The sequence below is a fragment of the Triturus cristatus genome, chromosome 4_2 (genome assembly GCF_964204655.1).
Source record: "Triturus cristatus chromosome 4_2, aTriCri1.1, whole genome shotgun sequence".
Lineage (NCBI taxonomy): Eukaryota > Metazoa > Chordata > Amphibia > Caudata > Salamandridae > Triturus > Triturus cristatus.
Genome location: NC_140586.1, coordinates 563,630,872 through 563,645,380, shown reverse-complemented (window position 1 = coordinate 563,645,380; position 14,509 = coordinate 563,630,872). Strand labels below are relative to the sequence as shown.

General features: G+C 44.1%; 1 protein-coding gene across 2 annotated transcripts in view; it reads right to left on the bottom strand.

Annotated features, from left to right (window-relative positions):
• The window catches only part of FNBP1L (formin binding protein 1 like), a 535,360-nt gene that overhangs the window by 80,178 nt on the left and 440,673 nt on the right, over positions 1-14,509 (bottom strand). For both annotated transcript variants that reach the window (XM_085602211.1, XM_085602212.1), the window contains exon 9: positions 5,592-5,795. In XM_085602211.1, coding sequence (XP_085458337.1) covers positions 5,592-5,795 — 204 coding nt within the window. The remainder of the gene's footprint in view (positions 1-5,591; positions 5,796-14,509) is intronic.

Here is a 14,509-nt window from a genome sequence, read left to right as displayed (position 1 = left end):
TAAGGCAAGAAATGTAAATTTTGTCTTTTAAAAGGGTGTTTCAACTCTTAAGAAGGCTATAGGTGAATCATTCCAAGGTTTGTACCAGCGGTAAAGATAGCTAAGGTGCCTTGAACGCCCCTACAGCAGTAATGCATGAAAGTTTAGCCACATTAGCAGGGCTGGAAAACAGGTGCTTTATATAAATGCTATAGGACCTGTGTGCAATTTACACTACTCACATCACTTACCAGTTTATTCTTTTAAACTGAAAAGTAAAGGGTAAAACACCACATTTAAAGGATGACCACCTTCAAAAACCAAACGTAAACATTTCACATAACAATTTAGCAGTCTTTCAAGGGCCTTGAAGGCAAGAAGGAAAGGCATCAAAAAACCCCACACACAGGAAATAACAGCTCTCCGTGCAGTGCACAGGAAGAAAGTCTGGGTAATACGCTCCAAGAAAATCGAGGCAGAATGGGTGAAAACCTTTCCCTTCCTCAAAGAAAAGGGACATATCCAACTTTGGAGATATATTAAGCAATTCACTTACACCGGTCAGATAAAAGAAAACGGAGTGGCAGCCTTGGAGTAGGCTAAACATGCAACTCAGCTGTACTCAACCCATCAGAATATCATTCAAACTTATTCCCATCAGCAATCTCCAATAGAAGATAAAGTCGTCAATACTACTAACATCACAGTGGCCAAGGTAACTACCCTGATCAAAAAAATGAGGTCAGATGGCGCTCCAGGACCCAATGGAGTTCCCGCATCTGTGTTCAAAGCTTCGCAGGAATGCTGGGCAGAACAGTTAACAACACTTTTTAAGCATACCTTTGCCTCTTCTACTTTCCATCATCGTGGAAAGGCTCAATACTTTCCCCAATTTATAAAAAAGGGGACAGCACAAAACCCGAAAATTCCCGGTTATTGCTGTATTAGATGTTGAGGCGAAAGCATATGCCAGAATACTGTTGAAACAACTGGAAGCCTGGGCAACAGATAATAACATTCTTCCCCTTTTTCAAACAGGATTTAGGGCCCAAAGCTCTACCACAGATAACATCTTAGTACTGGGCCATCTGTCTAACCGCGCTACCCAGCCATCTCAGTTACCACTTTTCTGCTGTTTTGTGGACTAAAGTGCAGCTTTTGATCGGGTTGATCGTGGGAAGCTGTGGGAAAAACTGCATTCTTAGGGAATTCCCCAACAGCTGCTAAAGGCCATAATTTCTCTATATCAGGGGACCTGGGTCCGTATTAAAATCAGTCAAACATCAGTCACCGCCATGGTACCAACCAACAACGGTCTAAAACAAGGGTGCGTACTTGCCCCTATACTTTTTAATCTGTATACAGCTGACCTGGGGAAAGCGCTGGAGTGGGCAAGTCTACTGCCTCCAAGACTGGGGAATAAGCGGCTTCAAATACTCCAGTATGCGGAAGACATCGTAATAGTGGACCACACAAGAACAGGCTTACAGAAGGCACTAAAAGCTTTGCACGGATATAACCAACAGAATAAACTCCTGGTGAATCAGGAGAAGACCAGGATACTTGTATTCGGGAAGTACCCACGAAAGAAGACCACACATTGGCAACTTGGGGCCCTGCAAATCAAAACAAGTATGAGCTACAACTATTTAGGCTTCTGGCTATCGGAAGGGGCAAAACCTACAGCCCACCTGAAACATCTGAGAAAGAAAGTGGCAGGTATCATTTTTTCCTTAAAAAGCCTTAGTGACTTCACAGTCCAACTGCTGAACCCATTTTGAAAAGTTCTTAAGGCAAAATTAGTGCCCTCTCTTAATTATGGCCATTTAGTTTTTCCCGGTGCCTTCAATAAGTTCCTCGCGAACCATCACATTTTGGCTTATAAAAAAGGTCCCAGCTCTCCCTAGACAGGCCAGGAGAGCAAGAGTAAGGCTGGAGTTTGGTCTCACCAGTCCGGAAATTACTTGTTCAGGTGATTTAATATAATACTATATCAGGACTACGCGAGCTCTAGAATTTTCATTAAAAAGACAAATTAAAAATACTCTTTGAAGAGGAGGGTTCCCCAAAGCAGGTGCACTTGGCAGCAGCCACTAGATTACTGGACATTGACGTCCAAAATCTGCACAACCCTCTCATCCCAATAATAGCCTGGAGGAAAACAGTGAATACTTAGGCAAAGAGAATATCTTTTGAAAGGGACCTGGAAAGTCTGCATCACCAATTCAATCTTTCCTCGCTGGACTCCTCATACATAATGGGAAAATCGCAGGCCTACCTTGAGCAAGCTCTGACAGTCCTGGCTCGGGGAAGAATCACCTACATGAGACTTCTCGCTCTGCCCATCACGGATTTTAACTCAACTTGGGCCCGGCAGGACAATTCAGTGGCTTGCCGACTCTGCAAAAATCACCGTGAATCTTGGCTCTATCTGTTGTGCTGCTGCTCAAAGTTAGTCAGTGAGCGGCAGCGCTTGGTTATCCCCATCTGTAGGTTGCTTGGCCTACAAAGTTGCAGGGAAGTTTCAGACCTGTGCATCTCCGCTAAAAACACCTCAAATTGCGGCCCGACTAGGGAAATTCACAGACGCAATCCGAGCAGCACTGAAACTGAAAACTAAGTTATAAAAGCATTCAGTCGGCCATTAAGCAAGAGAGACTATGATTAAACTTTTCCTCAAGTCCCATGTACAGCACCTTACTGCTAGATAGGACAATACTTCTAGTAATAGTCCTTCTTACTATTTTAATCGTTTTAAACGTCTTTTCATTCTTATCCAACTGTGTGAGATTTTAAACAAACTTTTGTTCATTGATAGAATATTATAACAATTTTAATTAATTGAACAATAAAGATTCATTTCATTTCATTTAACAATTTAATTCATAACAAAATTGAACAAGAGGACCAGCAGGCCATATTATTCAATTTGCTCGACTTGAAATGGACCCAGCAGTTTTCTGTGTGACCGTGAGCCGGAGTGGGTTGAAGAGGAGTTCTTTGTCAGATTGGAGACTGTGCGGTACTTACCCAAAAACCCATAAGGGTAGGTGACCAAACATTTTCTTAGAGACCGGCGCTGCCGACCAAAGCTACCTAGTCTTGATTCCACTAGCTGCCTCTTTCTTCCATTACTCTACAATAAATTTTACAAAAGCTTTACAAGGGTTGCTAGCTGTTCTTTTTATTCTCTTGCAGACAGTACAGTTCGAGGCAGCCAACGACACGCGTTTCATCAAAGCTGGTATTTTATCAGGGCTCGTTATCTCTAGTGATATATTTATTTCCATCTTTCTTGCTTAGATTCATCCAGGTTAGTCTGTGCTTATAGTATATGTCTCTATAATAAATATAGCTAAAAGTCCGTTGAAAAGGGCCAGTGGTATCCCTCAAGAATTGTAATCCTTCTCAACACTGTCCCTGCACGTCTCTTCTGCTTGTGGCAACAAGCACAAAATATGCTACTATGTCATATGCTACTATGTCACAGACGAACATGGATAAATCTAAGTAAAAAAATGGAATACATATCACCAGCAATATGAGCCTTGACTAAGCCATTGGTTAACACCCGCTTTGACGAAACACGTGTTGGCTGGATAGAACTGCACTGATTGAAAGCACGGAATCAAAAGAATAACTTAATGAATAACTATCGAGAGACTTGTTAATAGTGGAGTGGTGTGCCACCAATCCTTTTAAAATAACTTTTCAGAATTGTGTTCCCAACTTGGAGAGCATAAGAGAGGCTTCTCTCCCTACCTTCTGAGCACCCAAAGGCATTTGTTCCTTGAATTGATACTTACTTGTACTAGATTGTTATACTCTGGGAGAATAGTTGCACACTATAACATTGCTCTAGTCACCACACCTCTTACACACTACAAATCCTGTTCATCTCACTCCTGCAGGTTCTTTTTAATCTCTTTTTTCCTTTGTCACTGTTTTCCTGGCTTTCTTTTTCACCTTTCTCCCTTTCCTGCCTTTCTCATTCTAGCTTTAGATTAAACTCTAATGAAGAAAGTTCCAGTCTTTAAAAAAGTGCGTGTACTGACCATCTGCAAACACAGACACAAATTAAGCATGTTGAATATGCTGTTGCATTCTCAGAAATGTACCCCTTGGTAGAGAGCAGCCAACTTGCGAATGTTCAGCTCAGGAGGCAATGGAACTTGAATCCAGATACCAGGAGCCAGACCGGCTCCTCAGTGAGACACTAACAGATACATCACTAACGGAAACACCTCTGCTTGGCCCTAGGTAAGCTGGACTCCACTCATGGTTTAGTCTTGAGAGTAATCCTGTGGCGACACCACCCTGAGAATGTACCAGCTACCAATCCCTCATTGTTGTACCAAGCAAAGGGACTTTAGTAAATACTTCAAAAGGACCCAACACCAACCCCTCTATGGTTTGGTTTGGAGTTTATTTGATCCCACTTCTCCTCAGCGAATCCCAGGATACCACAGACTAATCACACCAAGGACTAAAAACAAGGGTAGGGGCAACCGTCATTTTGCAGTGGTGGCACCCTGCCTAAGACACAACCTCCTCTCAGATACCCAACCTCATCCCTCATGCTCTTCAGACACAAACTAAGCACACTCCCACTATAATACTAACGCACTCTGCTACCTCTGCCCCGGTCAGCCTTACATGGGCCTAGCCCTACCCTAACAAGAGTCCTGTGGTACTAAACTCTCATACAAAATGTGTCCTTTTGTACTATCTGCCATAATTCTATTCTTATTCATGTTACTTACTATATTATTGATGTAACTATAACTGCAGTTAAATTCTCCACCCCAAGGCCAGGGCTTGTCATTTTAACTGCGGTCCTCTAAACCTAGGAAACTCTCCCAAGAGCCTAGAAGCAATTGGGTTGAGCGGTGTGTTATATACAACTAATAGGCAAGCATCTGGGTACAGTTCGCTGAAGCACCCTACATCCATTTCTGATTTTCCTTAATACAAGTTTTATGTCTTGCTATAATCGTCACAAACGATCCCACACATCGTGTTCTGAAGAACTGGCCATATGGAACCCTAGAAGCCTATGTCAATGAGAGTCTGGCTAAGTCACCTGGTGAACTGCCTCCCTTCACACTACAAGAACAGTACTTGAGACGAAAAGAGAAAAAGAAAGTTATGGCGGTCAATCCAGCAAGACATTCTAGTGTCCCACTTTACAGAGTAACCCTGCTTTACGCAACAGTTAACTACAGCAAAATGTATGGTATAAAGATCTCTCATCCTAACTGTTGCAGGGTATCACTACTAAAGCAATGTGTGTTATTACATCCATCGAGAATCCCCTTTCAGCCTCCTGAAGGGGTATATCCACAAACAAATCAGAACAGTTTATTACAATAGCATTTCTACAGCTTTCCCAGTAAAAGGAAAGGTACAGTGAACCATCTGTTGCCATGTCTAACAGGTTTTATATACAGGTGTTATATCACAATAACACAATTACAACAAGTATGTCACTAAACTATCCTCCACCCACCACAAAAGCACCAGTAGGCGAATATCAGCACTGTAAAATGCAGTAACGGTACAAGAAAGACTCTGAAAAACAGGCAAGTAATAATAAAATTAATCTGAATTACCTTGGGTTTCTTTCCAAAAAGCCACAACTTGCCCTTCGCCTTTCCAGCTGTGTTTTTTCCCTCAATTCTTACTATTTCCGGCTTCGGAGTGCTGATGGTCCCGTCCGACACTGCCCTATAGATATGTTGACTGTAATCTTCAAATGGAAAATCTCCCGGTGGATCAAAACCAGATTTAAAAGTCTCGATTACTATTTGAGAGTCCTGGTTTAGAACAAAAGACAAAATGTTTAGTTCTACCAATAAGCCAACCAACACCAACCAAGAGGGGCTCAAAGAAACGAGCAGCATGCGAATACCAATGGAACACCCAATACACCCAACATTTAATTAGCAGGGATTGAGCCGAGTTGAGAAAAGTTGATCATGCACATCTTTATCCCCAAATATTACAATTATAAACAATTACCAGAGTAACTGCGTTTTTAGAGCCATTATATTGTCCATAGTAGAAGGTGGTTGACATATCACAAGAGCCCAAAAAGGGGAGAACAAACAGTCACACCATAATCTCCATCACAATAAAAAAATCTTAAATCCCACAGCCTGAATAAGATGTATATATTTAATCCTCCACGCTCGAGTACCTGCCGCCGCACTCCAAATCAGAGGGTGCGTCGTCTACCGCGGACTACTCCAGCAAAGTCCGCATCATATCGTACATTCCCCTGAAAAGGTCCCAAGGATGACGACGCCTTGTCCTGGCTCAAACTTCTTTATTAATCAGTCAGCCGGTTGAACGCGTTTCGCCTGACCTGCAGGCTTGTTCACCAACAGTCAATACAAACTTGACGCCATTATTTACATATTGATTGTGCTCGTGACGTGTCACGTGGTGTGACTACATCCTTAGGTATGGGACCTTCTCAGGGGAATGTACGATATATATATATATATATATATATATATATATATCCAAAACAAGAGTTGCCCCAAGATGAAGCCACATCACAGCGTGTTAATCCATTTATTCCAAGGATTCTATCAGCCTGGTTACAGCACACAAATATTGCCAAACGCGTTTCGGGCGTGACACCGCCCTTGATCACTGGCATAGGAGACCCAACAACTCGAGCAGTCCACCTGAGCACAATTTAATGTCCCGCCCATGTGGGCGTGTGCTATAGAGGATTCTGGTAAGTGTAGTCCGCTCTTTTTATTTTAACCCCAGTGGGTGATGTGGGCCCCCGGAAAAATGAACAGTCTTACCCATGTGGGCGGGACATTAAATTGTGCTCAGGTGGACTGCTCGAGTTGTTGGGTCTCCTATGCCAGTGATCAAGGGCGGTGTCAGGCTGATAGAATCCTTGGAATAAATGGCCGGCCCGGTCGCGGTGAGGCCCCACTGCGTAACATGCAGGTCCGTAGTGCAGGATACTAAGAGGCACTACAGGAACAGCGTGTCCATTCCGAGGAGGATGAAATCAACTTCAAGCCGCGCTGCAGCGCATACCCACATGGGTAAGACTGTTCATTTTTCCGGGGGCCCACATCACCCACTGGGGTTAAAATAAAAAGAGCGGACTACACTTACCAGAATCCTCTATAGCACACGCCCACATGGGCGGGGCATTAAATTGTGCTCAGGTGGACTGCTCGAGTTGTTGGGTCTCCTATGCCAGTGATCAAGGGCGGTGTCACGCCCGAAACGCGTTTGGCAATATTTGTGTGCTGTAACCAGGCTGATAGAATCCTTGGAATAAATGGATTAACACGCTGTGATGTGGCTTCATCTTGGGGGCAACTCTTGTTTTGGAGATATATATATATATATATATATATATATATATATATAATATCCATCTCTAGATATCTATATATCTATATCTATATATATCTATATGTTAAAGACCAAGAATTCGAAATACAGAAATAAGAAAGAAAAATGTAAGAGAGCTCAGATAGCTCAGGAGTGACAAACAGTCTAACAGAAGAGAGTTGGGCTTCAGAACTGCTCACAAACTAGGTCAGTCAGACATGCAAAATAGAATAAAATCAGACATAAATTGGTCACAGCGACAAAATATTCATGTGAATCTAGAAAAGAAAATAAACAAAAGAGATTATAAACTAAAACCATGTACTCTGCTGTTTCAATTAGGAAGCTGGATTATTTTGCCTTAAGTAAAACTTTGTTACTGTTGTCTCAATATAGCAAAACTCCAGTACTGAAAGCCAATCCCACATTAGGAAGGCCGCTCGGATGCCCACTCATAGGTTTTCATTAACTATCAATACACATAAAACTACATGATGTAGTTGTCATGTCTGATAAATGCTTTTAATGTATACTGTATATTGCATATGCCTTAAGCTGGTTTTGTTTAATAACAAGATTTTTTTTTTTTTTTTTAAATTACATGAGGTACATTTAAAAAAATGTATCTGTCAATCAGTAATTTATAAAGCACGACAATTCACCTGCGAGGGTCATGAGGCGCTGGATAAGTATCTGCTGCGCGGTGGTGAGATCATTTGAACAACCAGGTCTCGAGTTGCTTCCTGAAAAGCTGGAGCGAGGGAGGCTGATAAAAATTTCGGTGGGGGGGAGGGAGGGGGGGCAGGGAAGAGGAGGGGGGAGAGGGAGCTAATTCTTCCAGCAATAGGCAGAGTGGAGATGCAGGGGGCTCTAAGAAGGGGTGAAAACACAAAAAAGCCTGGTTAACAAGTAAATGGTCTTTTAAAGACCTAGGAAGTACTTTGGTGCGGCTGCGATAAGACGGTCGCCAGCCCGGGAAACTGTCTCAGCCTGGGCTGAAGCCCTTTGAGCCCAATGGGCATTGCACACCTGACTGGGAGAGGTTTTTTTCTGCTTGATCTGGGTCAGGTGAAAATTCTGGGAGGTAGGAATGGAAAACGTCATTCCACTGATCTTCTGATACCTTTTTCTAGTCTCTGCGGCTGGATCTGGGGGGGTATGGTGTTGGAGTGGGTGGGTTTGCAATGGTGAAGTGGACGCTACAGTGGTCGGCTGAGGTGTGTTGAGTGGCGTGGTTGTACCCGACTTGGCTGCTGGAGGTGAAGATGGAGTCGAGCGTGTGTCCTGCGATGTGGGTGGGGTCGGTGACAATCTGCTTGAGGCCAAAGTTACTCATGCTGTCCAGGAGGCCGGTGGTGTTGGCGTTGCTGGTGTCATCAAGGTGGAAATTGAGGTCCCCTTGGAAGATGTAATGCTCTGAGTCGACAGCGAGTGGGGCGATGATATCCAGGATGTCGGTGCAGAATCTGGGGCGGGGTTCTGGAGGTCTGTAGGCAAGGATGTCCCTGATGGTGCTTTTTCTGTCTGTGTAGATTTGGAAGTTGATCTGTTCCATTGTTGGGGGTCGGGTCGTCTGGGGATGTAGTGAAGCAGATGATGCCCTTATGGATGATGGCGATTTCACCTCCATGTTTGCTGTTTCGTTCTCAGTGTATTATCTTGGAGCCTGCAGGGCTGTCTGGTGTGGAGACGGGGTTGAGCTAGGTTTCTGTGAAAAAGGTGACATCTGGGGTGAGGGATGAGATGGTGTCCCAGATCTGCATGGCGTGTTTACAGAGTAAACCGGCGTTGAGTAGGATGTATTGGAAATGTATTGTGGTGGTCTGGGCCGACGTGGTGGATGCAGCTGCATTAGCAGAGTCTCTTGTGTTGTTGATAGCGACGTTGTTGAAGGTGAGGAAGCAATGTCAGCAGGAGAATGGTACGCGGATACGAGCATTAGAAGTGGGTGTTGGTGCATCTCGGGTCCAGGACTCGGAGGTCTGCAGCGATGTAGTTTGGGGGAGGAAGATCTAGGGGTCCTGGTGCTAGGCGTGGTTCAGGCACAGACGGACTTGCCTTTGTTGCGCTGGTAGCGCAGCCAAGTAGCGGCCTCCATAAATAGTCCTGGGACGTGGGAGGAGCCTGAAGAGAGGCAGGATGGGCGTAAGGCAGGAAAATAGGTGTCAGTGACGCGAAAACCAAAATATACTTAACAGCAGTTGCTATAATAGAGAAATAAACGGGGCAAAAACAGAAACCACAGCAAGGCAGAAACACAAACGACAATGCACAAAACAGCAAAATAATGTGATCGAACCAGGGGCTCAGGGACTCTGTGGACTGCGGTGCAGAACTCGTTAGGGAGCCAGGTAGTGAATAATTAGTAGCAGTGGAGCGGCGAACTTGGACACAAGGGTATTTGTTTTCGTAGATGTACAATCTGAGGTTGCCTCTAACATGAGACCTTTAAAGCAACTTATGGATTTAGGTGTACAAGAACACATTTTGATCTAGCGGGTTATGTAGAATCGCCATACCTAATTATCAAGAAGACTATCCACCCCTCTCCCCACCCCCCCTTTTTTGTACAACCTAAAAAGGCAAAATACACCCCAGAGCCTAAACAGAGTGTGTTGAAGAGACTGCTTAGTATGCTTTATGGTTAAAATTGTGTTTGGAAATTGTATTTAGCACTTGTTTTTCCTTAGAAAAAGTGATTTATTTAAATGCAAGAAAAGCAGTATTTTTTAAATGGCTTTAGATTTTGGCCTCACCTGCAGGGTTGAAAAGGAACTACAAAGTGTGGATTAAGCCGGTCTGTATCCAAGGAAACTCTGACTTCAGGAGCACCTAACTGCCATCTTGCACATCCGTCTGTGCTTAAGGTCACATGCCCCTTATACAACTTCTTACTGGTGGTGGCATCTGTGCTCGGATAGGCTCCTGTCGCTAGGGTTTCTATTGGACTTGGGGTTAGAGTTCTGATTGGCCAATAGGGCTAGGGTTCTGATTGGTTCCTAAGACTAAGGTTTCTACTGGATTTAGGGTTAGAGTTCAGATTGGCTTATAGGGATAGGGTTCGGATTGGTTCTTAGGGCATTAAACCTAGGGCTTAGGATATGGCTTTTGATCGGTGGCTGGGGCTGTGATTGGTTGAAAGGGCAGTTATTCCTAGTGTTAGGGTTCTGATTGGTTAGGGCAAGGATTCACATTGGTCACCTGACCTAGGGCTATTTAACTCTAGGGCTCAGTGTGTCTCAGCCCAGGTGTCCCAGCCGGGGTGCAGAGGACAGGAGCAGTTGCCAGTTTGGGCCTGTTCAGCCAGGGTCGGGCCTAGGGCCAGGAATGTTGCCCTTTTTGCCATTTACCAGCCTCCACCATAACCCATCCACAAACATAATACACTACCCATTGACAACAAACAGCCCCTATCCACACTTCACTGCCTAAACAACCACTACAAAACCCCACAAAGCACATCTATACACCCTTCTAGCCCAACTGCCACACAAAAGCACCTTCACTCTTACACAAACCACCACTCTGTCCTATACCACTATCAATCAACACATCAACTCAACACAAACCCATATTATACTTAACCTTAATCCCTACAAACACAGCTTCTGTTCATTCAAAACACCAGCTCTACGTTCTACTTACTCCTAACAGATCCCATTCTAGCACCAAGAACCCAATATTCAACCCTCTCTCAACCACCAACACCCTCCTCTTCTTTCTACCAAAAACACATAACCAACAATCCTTCAACTCCACTAGATCTCACATATTACCTCCACCTGTTACCAAATCTAACACACTCATAACCCATCCATCCCCTCACAAACCACATACACTCTGCTCCAATGCACATCACCACCCCACTTTACCACTCAACTTCCACTCACCAACAGTGCTTTACATTCAAATCGTTCACAGAAATTCACTACATCATTATCTCAATGGACTACTCCACATACGCAAATCATAACACACTTAGCAGCACATTAAAATCTCACACACACAACTTCATTCTATATTCCATCACACAATAGAAGCAAACAACCACTCCCACCCTCAAGACTACACAAATAGTATAGATCGTAAACCATCTTTACTACCAAATCTTCCATCTTCACCAACACCTACCAGAAACACCCCAACACAACACTCATTCACCCGCCTCTCATCCATTGCACAATTTAGAGCCTTAAAATATGATCCATGTGCTCCACCACCCCTAATCAACACACCTTCCAAACTAAACCGATGCAAACAAAATAAACATGGCACTCTTCACAACTCTGCATCTCCATATCTATTACACAACAAGGCTACTATACAAAAACAGTAGCTCACCAACTCACCATCAATCACCATCTCCACCACCTACACCCGCAGACCAAAACAAATGACTTTTAAACCTGCTGAATGAGGACTACAATATAGAACAAGCATTGAAAATGCAATAGGCCTCGCCTTTTATTAAGTTAAAGCCATTTGCTTTGCTAATGGTATTATATAGCAAAGCAAATGGCTTTAACTTAATAAAAGGCGAGGCCTATTGCATTTTCAATGCTTGTTTTTAACCTCCTATGCAATTAACAGGTGGATAAAATTACGTCAGCCCCTGCAGTGCGGGGGGGGGGGGGGGGGGGGGGTCGACCGTTCAGGGGCCCCGTTAGTCTTGTGGTGAGGCATTCTGCCCATGAATATCTTTGAGATATGGGAGACTCACGGGTCCGTCATCACATTTTGCAGAGGGGTCCAATTATTTTTGTTTACGATTCTTGGTGTAAAACAATTGGGGGGGTGGGGGGAGGGGGGGGGAGAGCAAGCAAACTGATTAAACAGAGGAGCACGTCAAAGTACCACTTTGTAGCTAGACATGTTAACCTTGACCTCACTATACCTTAACAACTGAGCTTATGGCCATAGATAAACCTTCCTGTCATCAGAGTCGGAATGAAAATTTCAGCTTCCTTGTCATAGTCTCCTTTGTTCCCCATTTTGCTCTCCCACCCTTCATTTGCTCCTACTATCTCACTGTCTCCTGGTTTTCAGATATTTCTAAAGTGGCGGAAAGCAAAAAACTAGTGCTATATGAAACACCACAAAATATAGACACTCCTTACTACACATCATCAATTGTTGCAGGTACATACAACCTTGATATTTACTCAGACTGTGCTAGCACTCGAGGAAGCATATATTATCGTATCTGCATTCATTAAGGCCCCATAGGACTGCAGAGATGCGACCCTTTCATTTAAATTGTTCTGCGGTATTTAAAGTCAGCTGGACCTAAGGTTTAGCTCTTTCGGGAATCTTTAATGAGAGCGAAGTCAGGTCAGCGATTACCTCCGTCACAACTGAACTCCTTGACCATTTAAAAGACAGGAGATCCTTTTACTGCAAACTAATCATAAGCATTCAAGTAGTAAAACGAAGATAAACAGAGGGAATGAAAATTAAAATGACTGCATCTACCACAATGACATCAGCCCTAGCGAACCAGACACTTGCAGGAGTTATGTGCTTCCACAATCTAAATGAAACTGAATATCCGTTGTACTACAGCTGTGTAAATATACAAAAATATGTACTTTATATTTATTTAAAAAATCATCTACACCCTCTCCGCTGTTATTAATACAAGTTGGTTAAGGCTTAATTTTATAAAGTGTTTCCAATCCATATTTCATTTAACAGAAAACCATGTCTACAGACTTTAATTTGTTTTCGTTTAACAACCAGTACTCGGTGGCTGAAGCATGCCAAGACTTCTATTTACTGTGGCTCGACATTTTATCTAATGAAACGATGCCCTTTTGAAGGGAAGTATCTGATTTATTTTAGGTAACACTTACAACATCTGAAACATTTCCTTCCAGCACGTACAAAATGTGTTCAAGTGTAGTGCAGTCCAAAACTGAGCTGTTCCAACCCCCTTTCGAAAGCAAGCAATATGCCCAAAACAGAAGTGCTTAGAAACACAGAGTGAGGTATCAACGTTGCTCGCAGCAATAAGCCTCCCGCTTCCCATACATGGAGCCGCTCGCTCGGTGAGACAGCCAGGGAGTGTAACACCTCCTCCCCCCCAGACAACATCCGAAGATACTCGGACAAAGTCCGGAGGAAGAGGCCTCATTCCTCACTCTTCAGTGGGGTGCCCCGCCCTGATTTTGAAAACCCTCTCACTGCAAAATGCCAAGGAGGTGCCTCATGGCTGGTGCAGGGATGCTTCGGGGGCCGGTTGACGAGGCCCGGCATAAATTTCGATCTCGGCGTGTGATCCTGGGTGCACTGTTGAGCACTCGCAGTATTGAGGGAGAGGAATTCGGCCGGGAGTGACGCAGGGGAGGGGGGGCATGGGGGCGCTGCAAGGTCTGAGGCAAAGGAACACCGAGGTGCGCTGGGAGGAAGCGTAAGGATGGGCAGCAAAAGGTCGGGTTACGGGGTAAGGTGGGGAAGCAGGCCTCTCAGGGGGAGGGTTGTTGACAGCAGCAGGCCACGCATGAAAGGTTTTCTTGTCTTTATGGGGCCATGTGTTTGAAACACATAGCCCCATAAAGATAAGAAAACCTTTTACCACAGACGTAAAGGAACCAAGCCAGTCCAACTGGGACGGCTCTAGAAGCGAAAAGTGTACGTCACTAGACGCTCTTTTCCAATGGCTGGCCACCGTTTAGGATAAACGGTGTCGCCAGCCAATGGAACAGAGGGACGGGGCTTAAAGCCCACTAGAGAAATCTCCTCAAATCATTAAATCTCGCCAGCGAGACTGCGCAGTCTTACGCCAGGCGAGACCTAAAAACAACATGATGGCTATCTTCATACAGTTAATACCACAGCTATAAGTTCAAAGAGTACTACTCACTCCTCTAGCAAACAGTCACACCACCACCAAAACACAATCTCTAGACTGCCTACTAATAAATGCTCTACCACCCTCTAAAAACAAGCACCGCAGCTACGACCTACTCAGTGACCCACAACCTGACTTACTCTCCATAACTGAATCGTGGTTGGGAGATGACATGGTCCCAGTGTTGCATGAAGGCTATCAAACTTTCAAACAAAATCGCATAGGAAACAATAAATCTCACCAAAGCGGACAACATTTCCATAAAAGGTTGTGAGACTCATTCATGACAAGATGCAATGCTCCACCAAC